This window comes from Lissotriton helveticus, chromosome 5_1, assembly GCF_964261635.1.
Source record: "Lissotriton helveticus chromosome 5_1, aLisHel1.1, whole genome shotgun sequence".
NCBI lineage: Eukaryota > Metazoa > Chordata > Amphibia > Caudata > Salamandridae > Lissotriton > Lissotriton helveticus.
This window is the reverse complement of record NC_136065.1, coordinates 539,129,746-539,153,049: the sequence shown is the minus strand read 5'-3', so window position 1 is coordinate 539,153,049 and position 23,304 is coordinate 539,129,746. Positions and strand designations below refer to the sequence as shown.

Sequence of the window (23,304 nt, the reverse complement as noted above, 5' to 3'; positions counted from 1 at the left end):
TGGGGCAAATCTAAGATCGATAGGTAAACTGTTCCAATGTTTGGCTGCAAGAACAGCAAAAGCTCTGCCACCCGTTCTTGTGCGACGGAATCTTGGCACAACCATGAGACGCAGATTGTTGGAGCGAAGATCCCTAACCGAGTGGGACAATCTCAGTCTCTTTCTTAAATAATCTGGACCAGTTCCATTTAAAGCTCGAAAGGCGAGGATAAGCGTTTTGAACTTAATACGGTTGGCTATAGGAAGCCAATGAAGCTCTTTACGAAACGCTGAGATAGGGTGTCTGTAAGGAATATTGCCAATCAATCTTGCTGCAGCGTTCTGAACCACCTTATAGAGTCAGTCACCTATCTACTAAATTATCCATTCTGACACTTATACACCCACTCATCCTTCAATACACCTTGGCATATCTATATATAAAAACATATTTAAACTTTACAGAAACACACAGTCACTGGGTGATGTCATCAGTGATGTCATCAATGATGTCATTCGAGATGTCTTCAGTGATGTAATCACTGATGTCCCTGACCATGTCATGAATGATGTAATATGTGACGTCATCATCAGAACATCTATAAAGTATTGTAAGTACTCCAAACAGAAAAAAGAAAAGGTGCATAAGGGACAGGAATGAGCCAACTATGTTTCAGGCTCTCAGAAATACTATGTTTCAGCAGTCTACAATCCAGATCATGTAATTGTAATGAGAGTGAGAGAACCACTAATATAAGGTGTGGTCCACAAATACAGTTTTGGTGTAATTTGTGTTTTACGTTGAAGGGGAGCTGATGCAGTAGTTGGTTACCACCTTTGGACAATGTGAATGGTTGTTGGTTAGTGGAACTTTAATTATATTTTCTGCTTTTGGCCGCAACATAGATATTTTTGCGGAAATTCAGAACACAACAAGACACAATAGCATAACACAACAAGACAAAATAACAACAGAACAAGCACATACCCTGACACAACACAACAAAGGAACCCCGACAGAATGTTACATAAAATCACACCACAGCTTACTAAGAACATAATTAAAAGTGCAAACTTAGAGCATGACAAAGACCACAACACTGCATCAACATAAGAAAAGTGTTACATGAAAAAATTTCATTTTGCATGCATCTATTTTGACTAGCCTCCATAAGATATTTTCATTGGGCTGTAAGTGTCCGATCAGAAAAATAAAAGTTCATGATGAAATCACAAGTCAGTTAACAATGGATTGAGATACGATATAGATGTGATTAAACCACTATTTATAATATTTTTATAAAAAATGTAATTCATTGGTGAAGTTAGATTTTCAGTAAATATATTTAGGGAAAGTTACTTTTAAAAAGTCACAATTTACCTGTTTGAGCCTCCAGGAGTCTAATTAGCAGAAGACTGCTGGTAGATGATCCTGCCAGTGCTTCCACTTAATGAGGTGTTAAAACTGCTTCCAGTATAGTAACAATGGCTTTGGCCTTTTCACAAGGTGAGTGATGTTCATGACAGATCTCAGCTCAAGAAGGACAGCTCGAGTGGGTCCAAGAATGTATTGAACTTTGAAAGGACTAGAGTAAGGCCTGCCCATTCATAGTTAAGTGTAAAAAGACCTGAGAAGGTAAGCCTTTTGTTCTGTAGGCCCATTAAAGCTAATTTGCCACCAGCACAGTGGGAGGGGGAGCTGGTCCAAGAACCTGTTAGATTTAATTGACAAGGGAACTCTTGACTTTTTTAAACACACCCTTGGCGGGTGTACAAGCTCCTCTCAGGGGCTGCAAGATTCTGTCATGTTGGATTTGTCTCAGAATAGTGTACTGTGGCATAGTTTGCAGTAAGGCAAGCAATTGGGTCCTATGTCCAAAGGTAGAAATCTTGACCACCTGCGAAAAGTCATCCACGTTCTGCGAGGACTTTGGCAACTGTAAAATGTTACTTTCTCTAGCTCAGAGCTTTCCTGCTAAAACCAATGGCTTCAGCTGGACCTTTTCTATTAGCTATCTGGCTTTGACTGGACTAGATACAGCCTGTAAGATTTCCGGGCTGGTGGATTTCAAGTTATATTTCAGATATTCAGTCAGAAGGTAAATCTTTCAACAGTACAAACACACTTGGTGTATCCAACCCCCGCTCCTACGTGGTTGACCAAAATCATGCCTTGGTTCCAGTCATCCGTGAACAGTGACTACTGATTGGAGGTTTAATTTTTCGCAACACGTTTTGCTTAAAAATGTATATCTCTGGCTCTTCTTCTTGGGGTTTTTGCCCTTTTAGTGTCATTTTATTAATTGTATTTTCTCTATATGAATAAATTGTTTGTCAGATTTTTTGATTGTTTTTTAACTGCTAAATAAGTTACACATTTCCCTTATTTAAGCCTGTCTCTTCTGTGCCAAAGCTACCAGCAGTTTCAGCCAAGGGTTTTTATGTTGAAACATTGTTTTACTCTAACAAGTTTGAGGCCTTACTCCTTATAGAAAGATCACGTCCACCTCAATTAATAACCCACTTACTGACAATTTATTGTTTTACTTGGCAAAAAGAGACAAATTATGCAACAATATTGAGCATATTCTATGGTACTATCGTTCTCAATTTAACATGATTACTGTCTGTGGAAAGGTTGCACCTCATTAGAACCAAAATCGACTGAAAGAACCTGTAATTCAACTAGAAATATGCAACTAAAAAGGCAAATAGTCATCATTTTCAAAGGTTTTTCCACTGCAAAAGACACATTGCAAGTTGCAGTTCTAAGTACCTTTCATTCCATTTGTGTCAGCAAATCATTTAATTATGTTCAGTTCAGGGAATTGTACTACATGTTGTAGAATATGTGACAACTATGATACATCCATATTTATGTTGAAAATGCAATGGCTGCAAAATAATAATTTTAGTGACATTGACAATGCTCTAGCAAAACAAGACAGAATAGCAAATGCAACAAATGTTAATATATGCTGAAATTGTATGTGTTTATGTGGCCTACTGCAATTAAACGTTATATGCATTGTTAGAGCCACCAATAAAGCCTTTCTAACTTAATGATAAAAACATTGTCACAAATGTCAGCTTTGTTGGCCCACATTTATTAGGTTTTTAAAATTTCACTTCTGTATCTGCAGTATACATATGAACTGTTATTCTGTTTATGTACAGCCATAGTGATTTGCAGGTGATGTGTTGTGTGCACGTCGGGTCTCCTTTTGATTGAAGTCTCCTCAGAAAGCAATTTTATTATTTGTAGGAAGCAAATATTAGAAGCACATGCTGTTGTTGCTTGCCCACTTCCACCAAGGATTTGGGATTTCCTTATTCTCTGTCTTACATATCCTGCACACTGGTGAGTCACATGATATATGGTCCGTAGTTGGGAAATTATTTTCTATTTGTGGTGTGGCATTACGCATATTTAAAAAAAGATTCTACTTCCTTATTTTGTAATGTATTATACCTATGACTGCACCACACTATGGGGTTGATTATGATGTTGGTGGGACCGACACCGATATGCTGTGGCTACCTGTCCCTCCGACATCTATATGAGCGGTCAGACCGCCACATTATGATATGGTCGATCGGACCACATTGCCCCAGGCACCAACTGACAGCTTCCAACTGGCTCAAGGAGCCATTCGGTCGGTCTGTCCGATCACATTCCCCACAATGGAGGCTGTGCCTACTCAGGCAATGCCTTGGGGATTACGATCCACCTTTCTGCCAGCATTTGGTTCTTCCAACCGAAAAAGGCTGGCGAAAAGGTTTTATTGGAGCCCCTAACAGGGCCCTTGTCTCCATTGGCCGGCCTTCTGTTATGGGCCCTAGGGGACACCTGTGGTTCCCCCCTAAATATTCCTGCATCATGTGGAAGGCACCACATCATGCCTGCCACATTGGTGCAGGGATGTTTAAAAACATCTCTTTTGGTATTGGGGCTTGTGATGCGGCCCTTTTCTGGGCTGCAGCACAAGGCTCAATACAAAGAGGAATGTTTCCGTGTGCCTCCATGGCAGTTGGATCCTGATTTGGTGATCAGGACCACCGACTACCTGACAGCTGGTACCTTTACCGCAATGTTGCCGGTAGTAAACTCATTTGACTTGCATTGTAATCTACCACTAAATATCTACAATATCATCATGTGGACATTTCGTAGGTTAAGTCCTAAACAAAAACAGTTGCCAATCATATGAAATGATTAGGCAAACAATGCAACCTAAAATGGGACTTTGACCTATGGATTTGCCAAAGAAAAATGCACAGTATTGTTAGAGCAGCTAATTAATAATTTCCGACACCCTACAGTATTCCACACAAGCTATGTCCATTAAATTTAGTTTGAAAAATAGGAGCATCTCTAAGTCAAACCAAACAGCCTACCCAGTTTACCAAAGAATACTCAGAAACCATTGAAAGGTAAGAAAGAAACTGCAATTCAACTAGAAATATGCCACTCCAAAAAAGGACACACCAACACTACAGTACACATTTTGCAAGTAAGAGAAACATAATAAGAGCCATAAAAGTGAATTCTGATACAAGTATAAATTCACATTTATGGCACGTATTCTGGGGAAGGGGGGAAGTTTTAATTCTGCCCGGCAGAGAAGGCGGAATTCTATTAATTCAGCGTGACTCTTGAAAGCGGAATTACCTGATTAACTAAATGTCACCTCTCTGCCGTCAGAAGAATGCAGTGGTCTCTAAAAGTTAGAAAAACAGTGCATACTTCTCAGAGCCTTTGAATACTCTCCAGTGATTCACTTTTAATCACTGCAGAGTATTGTTGTGGTGCCTAGTGATATATGCAGTGGTTTCCACAGCATATTTATCAGTGCCCTTGAATACTCTGCTGTATTTAACTTTTAATTACTGCAGAGTATTCTAGGGACACCGAGTGATATATGCAGTGGTTTCTAAAGGTTAGAATAGAAACCACTGCATATTCCACTCACCGACGTACTTCATACTGTGCAGTGATTACAAGTTTTAAGCACTGCAGAGTATGTAAAGGGTGGGCGCCGAATTGTGGGGCATATTACCAAGCCTGCGATGAAATGCGTTAGAAACTTTTTAAAGTCGCTAACGCATTTCTTTTTCATAGCACTATTACCAATACGTCTCTAACCTGAGTTACAGACGTATTCTTGACGTAATCTATCGCCCCGCGCTGGCGGCGATAGATAACGCTAATGGGATGCAGGGTGGGCGTTCCCACGTCCAACCACATGTAAAATGTGGTTGGAGGTGTTAACACCCTATTATCAAGGCAGGCTTTGGGAGGAGGAGACCTGCGATAAACTCGTTTATCGCAGGTCTCCCAACGCCTGCTTTGATCAGGTGTTAGGCATTGATAACATGGGGGTGTGGATCATAAAGCTGAATCCACCCCCCATATTATCAAGGCACATATTAGCGCGTGAAAACAGCGCTTGTTTTCATGCGCTAATGTTCCCTATTGCCGACTATCGCCGGATTTAATTTTGCCTACGTGTTGCACGTTGATAATTACGCTCTATCACGGCGATTAAATCCGGAGATAGCCGGCGATATGGAAATGTGCGATGTGCTTTTATTATCGCACATCTTGTTAATATGCCCCTGTATGCGTTGATTTGTAAAGTTTAGAAACCACTGTATACCACGCTGAATGTTTGACTGCGCTAATTTCATAGCTCAAAATGCACACTAGCATCCGTTTGTGGATGCGAGGTTGCATTTGCTGAAAGAAAATAGCACCAGATGCCTACTTAGCCTCGCAGCGGAATTTTAATGCAGATTTGCATACTTCAGTGGGATGAAACTCTGCCAATTCTGCCCACCTCTACACAATTCCTCTGCTTGTGCAGCTAAGGGCCAGAGAACATCGGGGATCTTTTCTCCAGTGATCACTTTAAATACAGATTAAAACTACATATTTACACGGTTTTGAACTATGATAAGATTGCTGAAATGTACAGTGAACCTTCTTTGCAGATATGCTTTCAATCATCTGGGAGTTACACCAACTGGGGCTCAATATGCCATTTATTTTGTTAACAAAACATTCATTGACAAGGTTTATATAAGTCCTATATATAGAAGTTAGATTTTTTTGTTTTGAAAGTACCATATGAATCTTTGTAGAATTTTTTAAACATCAAAAATGAAAAAAAAAAATACTAAACTTACAACTAAATGGATTTCTTATTACTGAGTAACGCCTGACCTGCAAAACTCCAACCTGTTGTCAATTTGCTACTAAAGTGTCTTTGACACTGAGAAATAATATGTGGTTATTTATATTCAAAATATATCTCGAGGTAAAGATTACAGGCAGGACGTCAATATCAATGTTCTCATTCGCAGCCAAAAGCAAAACAAAACACCGATGAACAGATTAAAAAAACTGAGATTTCATTCGATTGCTCGTGGCCAAAGACACTGTGAAGTAGAAATCGAATCCTCATGGTTTTATTTGCTTACCTTCGAGACAGATTGAAGACTTGCTGGGGGTCTCCGTTCTGAATGAGGTAAGTGATTGGATCGCCTTCCCGGTCTACTGCCTTGAGAAGGGAAAGACAATAAAAAATTGTATGTTATACAACTATATACTAAAGACAATGTACACATTGTACACATAAGGGTATAGCTCTTGACAGAACGGTACCAGCTGCAAAGCAAGGGCCCTCACTCTGTGGGGCAGATTTATGATAACTGGCGCATCCCCAGGGATGCGCCAATTATTTTGCGCCGCTGCTCCGCCACCCATGGTGCGCCGCATTTACAATGCGGCGCACCATTGGGCAAAAACGGCACAGATGCGAGACGCATCTGTGCCGTTAAGGTGGCGCATTGCTGGAGTTGCGTCGGAAGCGCAACGCAGCTCCAGTAAGGCTCGGGGGTGCCCCATCTTCACAATGCTGCTTCAAGACCTACGCCTGCTTCAAGCAGGTGCAGGGTTTTGACGCAGCATTGGCCTGAAAGTGACTGAGTGAAATCTTTTAGATTTCACTTAGCCACTTTTAGGAGGCGTTCCTGCGCAGGAATGCCCCCCCTGCGCAGGAACGCCTCCTTATGGTGCAGGACTTTACAACGTGACGCATCTCCTAGATGCGTCACGTTGTAAATAGGGACCATTGTTTGCGCCGCCGTTGCGTCAAATAAAGTGACGCAATTGCAGCGCAAGGAGGCGCAAGGGGCTCATAAATCTGCCCCAGAGTATATATATTAGAGGACCTTCACGAAAAACCATATGCTTTTTATTTTAGCAAGACCTCTCTTACTTTAAAAAAAAATCCTCTACATTCCTTTACAGTGGTGCTCTCATTTCATCTTTGTGATTTACTGTATTGTATAACTTCCCCCTCAGCAGCATAGGAAAACTGAACAACAAAATACACTCAAATTAATACAATGTAAGTTATTGCAGGCATCCTAAAAGTACCGCAAATGGAAATAAACGAAGCAACAAAAGATGAGCTGTACATCTTTCAGGTATGCAAGGGATTCATCTCATCCTTGATATTTGGTGGGTGGGAGGAGTATTTTAAGCTTCTGTCACAGTACTTGTAAAAGGTCGGCTGCCCAGCGTTACATTGTCAATACAAGAAGAGAAGAGCAGATCTGAATCTCAATAATTTCCATAGACATTAGATTGAGGTGCCTGGCGCCTCTATGCATACAAAGTTGCAAATTAAATGAGGAGCTTAATTTACCATAGTGTGACATAAAGGAAAGCATGTCTATTAAAAAAAGAGAACTAATGGTAATAAGCAAGACTCCAATAAAGAAAAGAGGGGCAGAGTTATTACCCTTTCACGAAACGCAGCAATACACTTTGCTGCGCTGTGTGAAACGGAGAGGGCAGGAATGCACCATAGTCAACATTATATGGCGCAATCCTGTCCTCTTGTTGCTCTGATACACGATGTGCTGCCTAGAGCCAATGCCAAACCCTTTTGCCATGGTGCAAGGGTGCCTGTGTTGGAGGAAGGTTGTTTTTGTGCAGGAAGGGACACCTTGCTGCACCAAACCAATCCTCTGAAGCATTTTCTTCTTTCTAAGTGTGCTTAAGAATGAGGAAACAACGAACCAAAGTAAAAATGCTCCTCCTCTATGCACCTCCCCTGGGAAGGTGTAGCATTTTGATGTAGTCCCAGGTTTACCAGTATTAGTAAATCTGGGAATGCACAAAAATCCATAGGTGGTTGTGTGGAAACACCCACGCTCTAAGCATGGAATGCCTTCCTAGGGCAGAGTAACGCAAGGCAGCTCTTGCCGTTGCCTTATGTTACTCTAAATTTACCAAACAATGCAGGGCCATGCAAGGTGGCCTTGCATTGCTTGGTAAATCTGGCTTAAGCATCGCGTTGCCTATGTGACACTGACGCAAGCGCAATGCAATCCCTCGCTAAATCTGTCCCAGAATGTATTTTTTAAAAAGAGACATGCTCACTATAACCAGGGTCGGACTTGGAACATAAACACGCCCTGGCAAACTGCTCGGCTGGCCCCCCTGGGGGGGGGGGGGGACGATCTGTTTGCTATGGCCGATTTTGTTACAGGGGGCCGATATTGACGGCCCCTGGTAACAAACCCGGCCCCCACACTGGTGGTCCTCCGGGGAAATACCCAGTGCCCACTACAGCCAGTCCGGCCCTGAGTATAACTCTTAACTCCTCAGCGTATCAAGCAGGTATATTAATGTCCAGGTTTCTGCTTGGAGAAGTCAATATTTGGCAGGGTACGTTTACCTGTAATTGGAATTGTATGAGTCCCAAAAAGCTACAAAATGTAGCAAAGTGGGAAGGACATCAGAGCTGAGTAAAAACAGTCTGTCTGATAGCAAACTTCCCAACCTGTATCAGAAGTAAAGCAGTGCTTGCTGGGACTAAAGCAGAGGTGCTTTGCCAAAGTTTGAGGAAAACAATACAATTAGTTCAAATTTGCGCAAAAGGAATTCGTGGAGAAAGTCATCTTTCTTCTAAATTATGCAATTGTAATTTTATTGCTTTATGTTCAAATTTCATTCCAATTATATATGAGCATGGTGGTATTTTATCTTTGCTAATGTCTATAGCAAGTGCAATACAATTAGGGGGGAGGATGTAGCCTTACAGCTAGAGCGGTCGACGTGGAAGCTGGGGAATCGGTTTTGAGTCTGTACAACAATGCTCCACATCCTGTGATTCTGAGCAAATCACTTAATCTCCCTGTGCCTAACACATACAATTAATTTGTCCTTGTGTAACGAAACTGGTGCTAGGTAAAGCGCTCAGATACCCGATATCTTCGGGTCCAGTTCACGCTATATAAAACAAAAATAAAACCATACACTGTGTAGATCAGACAAATATTTTTGAGCTGCAATTTCTCCTGACCTTAGGCAACCTTTTACTAAAATGACTGAAGAGAACTATAGAGGAGAACTTTCTGAATAAAACAATATCTTAGCCGAATTCGAACCATCCTCACCGAAGTTTACACTTTGAAAAAAATAAAGCATTCCACTGCTCAGCGCTATGTTTCCTTTGAACTACAGGGAGACCTGCCTTTAGTGACAGGAAACTTAATTGCATTGACATTGTTGGTGGCAACGAGTAATTTTACAGGGGGCACAGCACAAATATTGAAGTTATGACAGGTCCTTTAGCACAGGTTCAGGGCAATGTCACTTCTTTGCTTGGCATTTCTATGATGAACGTTGCACCGACGACTAGTAAAAATACTTTTGCATTGAATGTCTGGGGGCAAGAATGGTGTATTTTTAACTAGTAAATAAGTGCAAACGTTGGTTTGAACTTTACAGTAAAACTGCTTCAATTTACTTGGTCTGTCTGTTGATCCTTTAAAAGTAAGTATGCTTTTAGTTCTGGGGTCTGCTTGCATGGACCTTATCAATCCCTGTTTATCAACATGTCAACGAAGCTTGTTGTGGAAAAAAAAACAATTACAACAGCCCATCATTTGGTGTCAGTGAGTAGTTCATGAAAATACTTATAACCTAATTTGCAGGTAAAGTATGTGTGATATCTCGAACGTACCCCACGATTCTGGCAAAATGACTTCGCTGAATACACAGACGAATCAAGTTGTTTAACAAGTGTTACCGAAAAGATTTTCTTCAACATAATGGGATTCATTCTGGAGTATTTGATTGATTCACAAATACTATAAACCCACACATGTAAACCAGGAGTAAAATTCATCAACATTTTACACTGATGCAACATCAATATAAGTGACATATACCAACGCAAAATGCTGAATTAGGATTTACTTTCAAGCGCAAAACTTAAACCCTGAAGTAGCCCCGAAGTTACACAAAGTACCAGTTTGCACCACTTTGTATCGAGGTGGGTCTCCCTTGAGCATTCTCACTCAACCACCCATGCCTATTGACACTAGGGGGGAGTTTACTAAGATTTTGTGCTGTGTTTGCGTCACAAAAATGAAGCAAATTGGTTAAAAACTTGTTTAGCGCTGGGAATAATGTAAAGGAATGCAAAGCAGCCATTGCGCTGCTTCGCTTTACTTTGCGCTATGGGGTGCACCAAGGGTGGTGCATGGGCATTTCCATGGAACCACCCAAGGTTTCTCACTCTCCACCCAATTTATTAGAAACAGTGTTGAACTGTATTTTAAAATGACCCGCTTGACTCCATTTTGTGTTACCATGCTCTCGGCAACCTGGTGAAGAATTGCTTTCCACTTCCCTGTTGAAACTTGCACAACCATCCCCGCTCCTTGTGGTCGAGCCGATTCCTGAAAGCTGCCTGTGTGCCTCACCCCCCCAGTTTTGCCAGAGACTCAGCCACATCCTGTCCATTGTTGGCAACTCAGCCTGTCACGACCAACTGCCCTGTGACCACACCAACTGAAAGAGAAAGCACGAGGCTGTGCACTGTGACCACACCAACTGATGGAGGAAGCACGGGGCTGTGCCCCATGACCACACCAGTTGGGCAAGGAAGCACGGGGCTGCGTACATTGTGCAATCAGAGACAGATTTCCCCTGGCCATGATTGCACCACACAAGACTGACAAAGAACTTGTCAGATGAGGAACTTATCTAAATAAGGAACTTGTACTGTGAAAATGGGCATGGCTAGCGCTATAAATATGTGTAGGCTGTGGAGTAAAGCAGCAGTCTCCGTAGAATTGTCTTTGTACCATTCTGGGACCCTGTCCTTAGCTCGAGCTAATAAATAACTTGCTTCCCCCCACGGCTTATTGTTGTGGTCTCTTTGGTAATGTATTTACGCAAAAAGAACCCATAGATTCTAAGGTGTCCCCTGCACCGCTGGCTTTGACTCTCCTAGTGGGGAGGGGTCTCCAAAAGTCGGTTCTATAATTTGGCGCCCAACGTGGGGTGTCTTCGGTGGTCGTCATCGAGCCTGGTGGTCGTGAGGAGTCTGTGATCGAATTCTAAGGGGGGCGCACCACTACATTGGCTGAAAATTGTCTTTGTGGGCTGGAGGACTCCGATTGCGAGATTCCTCCCTCCACTGGGCTACCCTACTGCGGCCCGACTGACGCCCCAGTTCTGGTTCATAGTTTTGGAAGATCTGGACCTTTGTGACACTTGCCGTGTGAAGGAAGATTAATGGTCAGGTAAGATTGGGAGTGGCCCACTTCTTTGGTGAATTGTATTTTTATTTTGGGTATTGTTCGACTTTTGCAAAAGCCAAAAACCAAAGGGTAAGCACATATATGCTGTAAACATTAGATTTCACCCTTTGATGTTTGGAACCAGGATACATGTCTAGAGATGCCTGGATTTAGTAAGTTCCGGAAATGGTGTTGTTGTTATTGTACACAGGACTCCGCATTGGAGGAATCTTGTCCGATTCCTCCTTTGGGGACCCCTAATCATAAAGTTTATGCTAAACATGGTGTTGGCCCGATTATGTTTTTCTCACTTTGGCCGAAGTATACAAAGGGTAATGCTGAGTTACAATGCCCAATATATGGTAGTTACATAATTACATAATTTAGAGGAGAAGTTGTTTAAAAGAAAAGCTAGACCTGCGATGTTTGATTCCTTCCGGGTTTGGCACAAGGAATCCAAACAGAAAGAAATCAAACTCAAAAAGAGTGAAGCTAAAGTAATGCGCATGAGTGTGATTCAGAAGGCCCAGAATCATGATAATCAGAGAATAGAAGAAGGTATAATAATACACAATAGATTACATCGAATGCAGGTAGATGGATGTTACATTACAAAGAAGGTTCCCGAAAAGGCCCGGGACAAAGAGGATGACCCTCTCATGTCCTCCATGTTGAACACCCCTCCACCCTATACCCACCGCCATGTATCCGGCTCTTGACCCCGCACAATTGACTTTTAACTTTAGACAGTCAAAATTAAGGTGGCTTAACATGCTTACATGTTCTAGTCATTGCAAATTCGACAAGATGGTTACAGTTAAGTATGTATATTTACTATTTTGTGTTTTGTTATTGTGCATTATGTTTTGTCTCCTGATTAAAAGTTACAGTTGATATTTGTATGTGTTATGTGAAGTGTCTCTCTTTTGTGTGTTGTGTATTTTTGCTTCTGCCCACAGATCATTCATGGATTTTTGCGTGTCAGCAGCGACACAGTAAGTTGTATTGACAGCCGTTCACCACTAAGGTGACCTTCTGTCAAAAAGGGGGGTGAGGAAGGTGAGGAAATTGAATATTGATTTTAAACCTGACAAATTAAGGAAGACAGAATATTGGGTTTTGGGCTGCAGGTTCACTGTGCATAAAGTGCATGACAAAGTATTGTGTGTCACCGCTCATTTGCATGTGCTACTGTAATTTGTTTATGATTTCTGTGCTTGGTATACAGCAAGTATACTTGATGGCTTGGCATGTGTGTTTGTATCTTATTCTACTTTTGATACTATTACAAGCTCCCCTGTGTTGTGAGGGGATGGTCATGACGATGCCATCGCTACGCAACAGTTGGTTGGACTTGTTCTGGTTACTAAATTCCACAGATATGATATTTCATGCTGTGAACATGAGAGACAACACTTCACCAGTGCATGTCTATTTGGCTATAATGGTATTGAAGAAAAATAAAAGAGTTATACAGGATTAAATGTGTGTCACCTGCAGTTAGTCACATTACTGCCCCTTCCTTTAAGGAATAAGCAGCCTAGATTGATTTTCCTTGATTTTACCCTAAGGATGAACTATAAATCTGTGGCTCTTACTAAAGGTGACCTAATATTTCTCATGATATTACACTAGTTAATCCTGTTCTGCTTCCTGAGCAGTGTATGGCTTTGTTCCTTAAAGGGAACTAAGTTTCATTTTCCCAGGGGAAGAAAATGGAACATTAGCTGAGATTACAGTATATGGTGTAGCAGCCGGTGGTAGAGTTAAAATCTGTGTACTACTTTGGCTTCTGTGTATTGCTCGTACTCCTTGTGTTGTGTCCCATGCCTGACTATCACCCAAGTAATTTCTTGTTCTTCCTATAGATTTTTTTTTTGCCGCCCTCCCCTGATCGATGTCACATTTTGCCTAGTTATTGGGGATTTTAGCTGTGTTCTAGTCCCATTTCATTTTCCCGTATTCCTTTCACCTGTCAGCCCTTTTATTATTGTGGTGTATTGTTCAAGTTCACACTCCCAGACTGCAGTGATGTACTAGGGACCCCCATATTATGTATAATTCCCTTTTTGTATGACCAGGTTGGTTTTACAGAATTTTCTCCATGCCCACTTTGTTGTTTTCCAGTCTGACTATCAGGGTAGTGATGGACTGGTTAACTGACTCAAAAAGATCTTTTACTATAGTAGACAAGTTTTCCACCTCAATAGGGGATACCTTACGTTTATTTTTTTGAACATGACCTATTTTAATGCCTATTTTAGTTTGTTTTACCCTTCTGTCCCTGCTGTTTCGAGTTCCAGTGGGATCAGATGTGTTCTAATCATGGAAATACCAGGACTCTCTAGGCCTTGTCTTTTGTTTCCACATTTTGATCTTTAGCCTGTGTATTGCATAGTGCACCTGATGCACAATTATTAAAGGGAGGTATCCACATGTCCCTGATAATCTGTATCATGCGTTTTTCCTTTTGAGATGTTCTAGACGAGGAATGTAGGAACACACAGATGTAGTAATTCAAAAGATGTTGACCCCATTAGACAATGCCACTATGTGTGAGGACCTACATTCAGATAGAATTCCCATGTAGCTCTCTACCCTTAGATGGCAGAGGATATGCTCTCACATTGAAGTTAGTGAGGATAATAAAGAGTACCCAATTGAAGAGACTAGAAGTACTGCATTTGCCTTTGTATCCTTTGAGAGTGACAGTGCTTTCTAGACCAGAGTAGTCCCATGGTGTCTGGCCACTCCCATGAAGATTGCAGGCCACCTGCTTGCAGTCCCATTGTTAAATACAATAAATTGTTGTTGCGCTAATTTGAAGGAAACTAACAACTGTGTCACATTTCCTACATCACTAGGTTCTGCAGGATCTTCCAGAGTAAAAGGAAGAGTCATAATAACCTGCAGAACGGTGATAAAGATGAGTCCTAATTCCCATCAGTGACAGCTACAGATGAGGGGCGGACGTCTTGGACCTACAGTCCCAGCACCCAGAAAATAGCACGCCTGGACAGCAATCACCAGCAAGTCATCAGTGGCATTTCCAAAGCATTGTGTTTGCTTCATCAGACGGCGTTGGACATCAGAGAAGAAGGAGGAGCTGGTTCCCTGTTTGCCACAGAACAAGAATTTTAGTGCAAAGGAGCGAAAAAGAAGGATCCCTGTTGTTGATGGCAGGGCTGGTTTGAGGCTTCAGTTTTCTACCTGTCATGTGCTGGTAACCTCTGACAGTGCGGGGTTCTTTGAGCCCCTTGGCCTAGGTTTTGGCCACACCCTCTCCTTTCCTTTGCTCCAACAGAAGGGCAGTGCACCAGAGGATCCAAGATTGGCAAAAGGCACTACATTTGTGATACCTATGTTGAAAGGAAAATTAGAATGAAAGAGCAGCCCGAGCATCCTCTGACACTGAATAACAAGTGTTGGAGCCGGAGAGTGTTGCTGAACGTGAAAGTCTGTTGCTCTTTCCTGATTAACAGTACTTGGGTCAGTACAATATGATTTGCGCCCACGACCACCGAAGAGCATGGTATCTGTAGTGCCTGCCGCAGAGGAGAGACATTGGTGCACTGCCTTGAGACATTGAGCATGAAAAGCACTGGAATGGTGTGGGTGGGACAAAGTGACTGTGCCTATGAGCAAGAGAGAGGTCCAGGAAATGATGGACATTGACCTAGACGACGATTGATTGTTGCCTCTGCATGGCAAAAGGAGGGACTGTTGAACTGTATTTTAAAATGACCCACATGACTCCATTTTGTGTTGCCATGCTCTCGGCAACCTTGTGAAAAATTGCTTTCCACGTCCCTGTTGAAACTTGCACAACCCTCCCTGCTCATTGTGGTCGAGCCGATTCCAAGAAGCTGACTGTGTGCCTCACCCCCCCAGTTGTGCCAGAGACTCAGCCACATCCTGTCCATTGTTGGCAACTCAGCCTGTCACGACCAACTGCCCTGTGACCACACCAACTGATAGAGGAAGCACAAGGCTGTGCCCTGTGACTACACCAACTGATAGAGGAAGCACAAGGCTGTGCACTGTGACCACATCAACTGATAGAGGAAGCACGAGGCTGTGCCCCATGACCACACCAGTTGGGCAAGGAAGCACGGGGCTGCGTACATTGTGCAATCAGAGACAGATAACCCCTGGCCACGATTGCACAACACAAGACTGACGAAGAACTTGTCAGATGAGGAACTTATCTGAATAAGAAACTTGCACTGTGCAAATGGGCGTGGCTAGTGCTATAAATATGTGTAGGCTGCGGAGTAAAGCAGCAGTCTCCGTAGAATTGTCTTTGTACCATTCTGGGACCCTTTCCTTAGCTCGCGCTAATAAATAACTTTCTTCCCTCCACAGCTGGTTGTCCTGGTCTCTTTGGTCATGTATTTATGCAAGAAGAACCCGTAGATTGTAAGGTGTCCCCTGCACCGCTGGCTTTGACTCTCCTATTGGGGAGGGGTCCCCAAAAGCCGGTTCTACAACAGTAAATTGGGGTTAGCTTGAGAAAACTGCGCCTCTTTCAACTAGACGCAAGAAAGGAGAAATGCTTTAATTTCTCCTTCTTTTTCTGACTTTACATGCATGCTTCACTGTGCAGCACATATGCAAAGTGGGAGAAGCTTTGCATTGTGCCTAGCATAGTATCTTGTACAGGAAGGGTTTCCTTTCTGTACAAAACCTATGCTACACTCATGCACACACCCTAGCGGTACGGCACTAAGGTGTGTGCATGGTGCATAGCAGCAGAAATCAGCACCGGCACAAGGGAAAGGGAAGGAGAAAGCCATATCTTCAAAAATATGGCTTTCTCCTGCTTCCTCTCTGTCGCGCAATGTAGCACAGTGTTGCATGCCATTTTTGTAAATCTCCCCCAAAGTCCTATCTACTAACGTTTGTTGACAGGGTTGTGCACCAAAAATGTAGGCGTCCTTGAGGCAGGTGCAAAGCTGTAGAAAACATTTCTAACTTTGCATGCGTGCTGTACTGTGCAGCTCACATAAAAAGGGGGAAAAGTTTTAAACTATGTCAAAGCATAGTATTTTCCACAATAAGGCTATGTTGGACTCATTCCAGTACTTTGAACTATGATGCAAATGTGTGTTTGTGGCACAAGGCTGCAAAAAAGTGTGAAAGAGCACGGATGACAGCAGAAGTGCCATCTTTTACTATATATGGTGCAGTTTTGCCTTCTTCATGTCCCAGAACACAAATCAGTAACTTTAGTTGCTGCACTGTTGTGTGTGAAAATTATACATTTGGCCCTATGTGTGTCATACATTATGCTTGAATATGTGTATGATATTTATTAACAATCCTACTTATACCTGTTTGCCTAACAATACATTTGTTGTGTGCTCCAGATAAAGAATACATTGGTTTGGTTGGGAAATATTCAGGCTAAGAAATTGGTTTGTTGGTTGAGAGGAGTGAAAGTCTACGCAAGCAACATCCTTGTCAGGGTGAACCATAAAAAGTCATGAAATTAACCTGTGCTTAACCATCTGGTAGCTTGGCACAAAAACAGTCAGGCTTAACTTAGAGGCAATGTTTAATGTATTTATGCAGCACACAAACATAAATAAAATGAAAACACAAGAAAAGTCCCACACCAACTTAAAAAGAAATACAATGTAATAGATGTTTTTACAACAAAACAGCAAAATTTCAATCAGTAAACCGGTGATATGCAGCTTCAAAGATTTAAGGTAATTATAGCGCCTAACAGCACTAACTGCCACATGCGATAATCTGGTCATACAAGACTAGGTGAAAGTCACAAGTTCAAGCCAACTGTGACGGAGCGCTGGCCAGATACAGGTACCAGATTAGTCAACTGAAAGAGTGACCTTCTAAAGTCCCGAGTGAAGAGTCCAGTGCGCATGGAGGAAGCTACGGGGAGGAGGAAAGTGTTGCGGATGATCATTGCTATACCACAAAGAACAGGCCTGGCATTGTGGATGGACCCCGCTGTAGCATGAAGATCCTGTCAGGTGTAGTGAACGGTGGTTGCTGGAGATTAGTGTTTGCTGTCACCTCAGGCTGTCAATGCTTTAGTGGGAAGTGCAGAACTCGATCGCAGTTGTTGCTGGTGCTCGCTGTAGCACGAAGAGTCAGGTTCACGACGCTTCGAGTTGTCGCTTTGTGTGTGCTACAAGATCTTAGCTGTGAAGACCCCAAAACTTCATGATTTATTCCTTTCCTCAAGGAGGAGCTAAACTGATGCCATGCCAAGGGTCCAGGACCGAGAAGCACCTTTAGGGGATCAGGAACTCACTCCAACAGAAGCCAGCAGGGCTCAGACAGGTCAAGTTGCAGGTCCAGACAGATTAACTGGGCAGATGCAGGGAACTCTCTGAAGCTTGTTGTGTCCTTGTAGATCAGAACAGTAGGTCAGTCTGCTGACCCTTGGAGTCACTAAAGACTCGTATGAAGGGTGCAGGGCCAGTATTTCGTTTCAGACAGCAGGGCGGGCCTTGAGCAGCAGGGCAGTACTCCCTCTGAAGTATCTACAGGCCCAGAAGTGTACTGAAGAATGGACCTGAAGGTCCTGTTTTTAATACCTGTTGCCCATTTTGATGTGGGAGAAGCTTCTGGAATTTTCTCCTTAAAGAGGTGGCTGGAATTCTTGTCTTCATGCTTTGGTCCCATTCTGTCTGGGGTCACAATTAGCTAGTGTGACATCCTTTGTGTGTGAGCTGAGGCAGTGCCTTTTAAGTGCAAGTGTAGTAGGTGACAGGTCTGCCCCCATCCTGCCAGAGTTTGCCCATCCTGTAAACACCCAGACCCTCTAGGGCCCATCCTGCAAACTACAGCTAGTCATGTGGCCCAGAAAACAGGTTGCAGGCACCAAATTGTTAGGAGGGTAAAATGCCAACTTTTGAAAAGTAGCATTTTCAGATCCGTAATTTATAGTCCAATTTTAACATTACAGAAGGTTTTAAGTTACAATTCCTCAGACACCAAACATGACTTTCCTACTTGCTTCCAAAGTAATGTAACACCATGTTATCCTATGGGAGAGGTAGGCCTTGCAATAATGAAAACAAATTCGACTTTTTCATGACCTTTGTAGAGTCTTCCCAGCCGGTTGTACCTGCCAATGACTATGCCACACATGGAGCTTAGTAATACACGCCTTTATTCCTCTGAGAGTAACTGCTGACTCAACATTCTAAAGCAGCCTTCATTGAAATACACTCTATTCATTACATCATAGATCTAATAAATTCATCAGAAGCCACATTTACAAAAAGATACACACATATACATTTACATATCTTCAAGGAATCTCTTTGGTGCTGTAGCTTCAAACTCAGCACTCAAAGCAGCCTTCACTGCAATGCACTCTAATCATTACATCATAGCTCTGTAGAAATCATCAGGAGCCATAGGAGTTTAATCATTGTTACAATACACTACAACCATGACATGTAAAACGTAGAAGTACCTGTCCAACTTTTTGAATACACTGCACCCAGCCCTACAGGATGTTTAGGGTCTTCTCTGGGGGTGATATATATGCAGGGGCATAGATTCACATAGGGTGTTTGGGGTGTTACACAATCTTAATAAATGTATTTTGTGATACATAGTTGCATACAGGTGCCTTTAGTCACTTAAGTTGAGGTGTCTGTCAAATTTCACCTGGAATTTTTACACATACAGAAAAAAATACACACACTCTCTCTCCCTCTTTCTGTTTGGAAAGACTTCAAAAATGTTTGTTATTTTAAAAAAAAAATGTGTTTCTCTCACTTAGTACCCATACCTATCCACTTTCCTCTTTCTTTCAACTGCCCATTAAGCAGCTCTCAGGCTTGCTGGTTATCGTATAGGGCCCGATGTAGGTAATAGGGAAATACCGATTCCTAAATACCGAATTTTACCGATTCGGTATTTAGAAATCGATATTTCAGATGTGGGTAAGAATTCGGTAAAAAATACTGAATACTAGTATTGGTTATTACCGAATCAGTAATTGAGATTCGGTAATACCGAATACCTACCCATTCATTCCTATGCGCTTGAAGGCCCATAGGAATGATTGTGAAGACATTCGGTATTACCGATTCAGTATTACCGTATTTCAAGGGTGCCAGGGTGTCCAACCCCTGAAATGTGCACGTGTGCACATGTGGCACACATGCATGCCCTAAGGGCATGGATGTGTGCCACATGGCACATTTCAAAAAGGAAAAAAGTGCTTTTTGAAAGGAAATCGCTACTTAAAACCAACTTGAAGTTGGTGGTAAATAGAAATTTGTTAAGGCTGAGGTGCACTGTTTTAAGTCCTACCTACATTGCATTTAAAGAATCGGTAGTACCGATTCCTTAAATGCAAGGCCAATAAGGAATAGGTATTAAGGAATCGTTATTTACCAATTTCTTATTACCGATTCCTTCCCTACATCCCACATGGCTAAATACCGGTCGGTAACAGTGAAATTTAACGAATTTCACCATTACCGACCGGTATTTGCCCACCTACATCTGGCCCATAATGTATTTCAACAATGTATGCCTCTGTGATTGTTGGGAAAACTGAAGCTGATCCCCCTCCCCAATCTGACTTATATCTATTAAAAAGAAAGGTTTAGTGTAGAGAAGACACAATAATCCACTTCAATGTAAAGATTAGAGTAATTGCTTTATTCTTATTCAGGAGCACATAGAGACTCAGCTTGGTTCAGTGCAAGAATGAGCAACTGATCCTTCACCCTCTACATATATCCTTCCCCGTGTTTTGCAACATCACAACCCATGTGCCAGACATGATATATCCGCCACACTTGAACTAAGACATGAGCACGAGAACTATCTTGCATCCCTGTCCAAATGTCAATGCTCCAACAGTACCAAACACAACACCGGCATTTCACAAACGTGATATAGCACTTGCGCATACACAAATGCCCTGCTACGTATATACAACATTAAATGCCTGGAAAAAGAGTTTATTTTCTCCAATCAAATTGTAGGTTAAAACTGCACACACTGGTTGCAATGGTAGGCCTGTGACATGTTTTGAAAGGGTATCTAAATGGGTGGCCCTTGGTACCTGTAGTAATACTTTACTAGGGACTTACAAGTAAACTAAATGTAACAATTGCATGTAAACCAATTTCACCATGTTTAAAAGAGAGAGCACATGCACTTTAGCACCGGTTAGCAGTGGTAAAAGTGTGTAAAGTCCAAAGGCCAACAAAATAAATTCAGCTATATATGAGGAGTGAGGCCAAAGGTTTTGGGGAAGACCCCTCTAAGGCTGACAATTCTAACACAGAGTTCAATATTCATAGTGTTACGTGGATCTTTTAATTGAACATAAATCTTTGACTTAAAACGTCTTCAATCCCTACAAAAACAAATTCGTAAAAGTGGGATTGCAATGGCCCCCTTTTAGCACTTTCTACACCACTTACACCTGGGTCGTTTCAAGTTCTCAGCCCTTTTCTATGATACTCCCATTAAAATGTCCATTGCCTAAAGTAAGTGACATCCGTATGTGCCCACAGTATGGACACACTTATATCGCTGTGTGTGCATTGCATTTATGTTTTTATCATCCTTTGCAAATCATGGGTAAAGTGTGCATGCTAAAATTATGTCTTTTTACTTTTACACTTTAGACTTAATACGGGAGCAATGTTTCAGAGAGGGCCTCATTGCTTGCCCCGGTACCGTCCTTCCTTCCACCATTAAGTTCACAACCCTACACTGCTGTTGGGTTCCCAAACACTTGCCCTGTGGCTAGGTGTGTTCTTCTTTCTGCATTTTGAACAATAAAGGGCACCAACATCATGTATCTCATCACTTGCACCATTCTTTGCATTTTCAGATGTTTTGTCAATTTCTCTGGCTAGCGCTCTAGGAGTATTTTCAAGCAGAGCGCCTAGTGATGCATTCTCACAACCCCACTGTGATCATACCATATCACAGATCCTGACAAAATGTGTTATTGCTTTGCTACGCTTGTCACCTTTCCTATTCCACTTAATAGGTCTCCCTCACTGCTTTATTTCCCCACAAAGAGTATCCTCAGTCTGGGTTTCTCATAAACTAAAACCTAACTGCCAGAAGAATTTTCTATTTTTCTACAACAGTATTTTCCCTGCAATTTGGCCATTTTCCTCTGCTATGACACACTCTTGCTTAGTTCTAGTGCAATGAAACAATTGCATGCATATGACAGAATTAAGCTATATTATTTGACAGATCTAACACATTTTGTATTCTTGGTAATGGTGAATCGCAACATAAGAAGGTGCCTATAATTAAAAATTAGTGCACCGATGCGCTTGCCCTATGTAAATTGAAGCTTTAACTCTAAGCTTTGTTGCTAGGCAGAGTGCTTAAAGACAGCGTCTTACTTCAAAATGTGTGATGGAATCAGGTGTATGTAATTCTAAATACTCTCTCTGTGCTCTGGCAGTAGTTTCTAAACAAGTGGTCTTGATTCATCAAGGCAATTTACGTCTGCATCCAAAAAGGTATTGATTTACACCAGTCACAAATTCACAGAAGGATTCCTGGGGTATAAGTGGTTTTCCTACTGTTTAAATCTCTGCCACTTCAGGGTAGTATTACACTGTAGTGACCCCAACAAAAGGAGGGGGACGGCATGGATAGAACTAACCTGGTTTGCGTTGTCCGCTTGTGAATGCCCTCCTGAACTCACAAAAATTGAGTTTGTGGACATTCACAAACCCCTACGACCGCTTACCGTCCTAGAACTTTTTGGAGTATTACTTTAGCAGCATTAATATTATTATTATTATTGTCATTATTATGAACCCCCCATTCACCAAAGCACTTTGGCTCTAGGAAATCCCCAGAAAGGGAAAGAAACTCACAAAAGCAAACACAATCATCAACACAAAAACCACACAGCAACTACCCCACCCAATGAAGGAAGAAATCCATGTCTAAGGTTGAGCAAAGAGATAGTCTTGTTCTGCCTTCTTGAATGGAGAATCATTTTGTTTCTCATTCCAAATTGTGGGCTCCACTGTTGCAAAGTTCCTAACTCCTGCTTTTTTTGCTCTGAGCCACTTTAAACAATATAGCGGTACTTGAGCAGGGTGTTCTCATATGAGGCAAATGAGTTGTCATTTCCAACAGAAAAACTGGTCCTGTTTTATGATACCTTCTGTGGACAAGCTGTCTTGATTTAAATCCTTTTTTAGGTCTCGCCTAGCATTGCAGCGTGCATGCGCTGCCCGCTCTGCCAGACATATTGTGGTAGAGAAGATTTCAAAAGGGAACTTGAAGCCCCGCCCATTATTCTGATTGGCTGGCGTTATCGTTTATGCTAAATGGTGGCCTCCGATTGAAAATGAGGCTTTTCTGCTACCGCCCTGTCTCCTTTTTGGATGACCTATCCGGACTGGATCATTTGCTTGATGGCTGTCGTGAGGGTATTTCTCATCTAAAGGAGGCGTGTAGTGATGGATCATGTTTCCGAAGTCAGTCTGTAAGCTCTACTTCCTTTAATGAGTTTTTCCCAATGCAGGCACGCACAACGCGCATGGCGCCCTTTCACTTTCCTAGCAGACCGTCACTTGTTTGCACAATGCCAATAGCTTGTTCTAATTAGCTTTCAACTGTTGTGCTTTTTGTTCCGAGGCCATTCATTAGCCAGGACACACTGTATTTTTCTCACAATATCGACAGCTTGTTTGTCATTCCAGCTGCTACGTGCGATCG

At 42.1% G+C, this 23,304-nt stretch overlaps 1 protein-coding gene across 1 annotated transcript in view; it reads right to left on the bottom strand.

Annotated features, from left to right (window-relative positions):
- The window catches only part of PCDH15 (protocadherin related 15), a 2,579,312-nt gene that overhangs the window by 847,666 nt on the left and 1,708,342 nt on the right, over positions 1-23,304 (bottom strand). Inside the window, exon 16 of the mRNA XM_078642873.1 lies at positions 6,463-6,542. Within this exon, the coding sequence (XP_078498999.1) occupies positions 6,463-6,542 (80 nt within the window). The remainder of the gene's footprint in view (positions 1-6,462; positions 6,543-23,304) is intronic.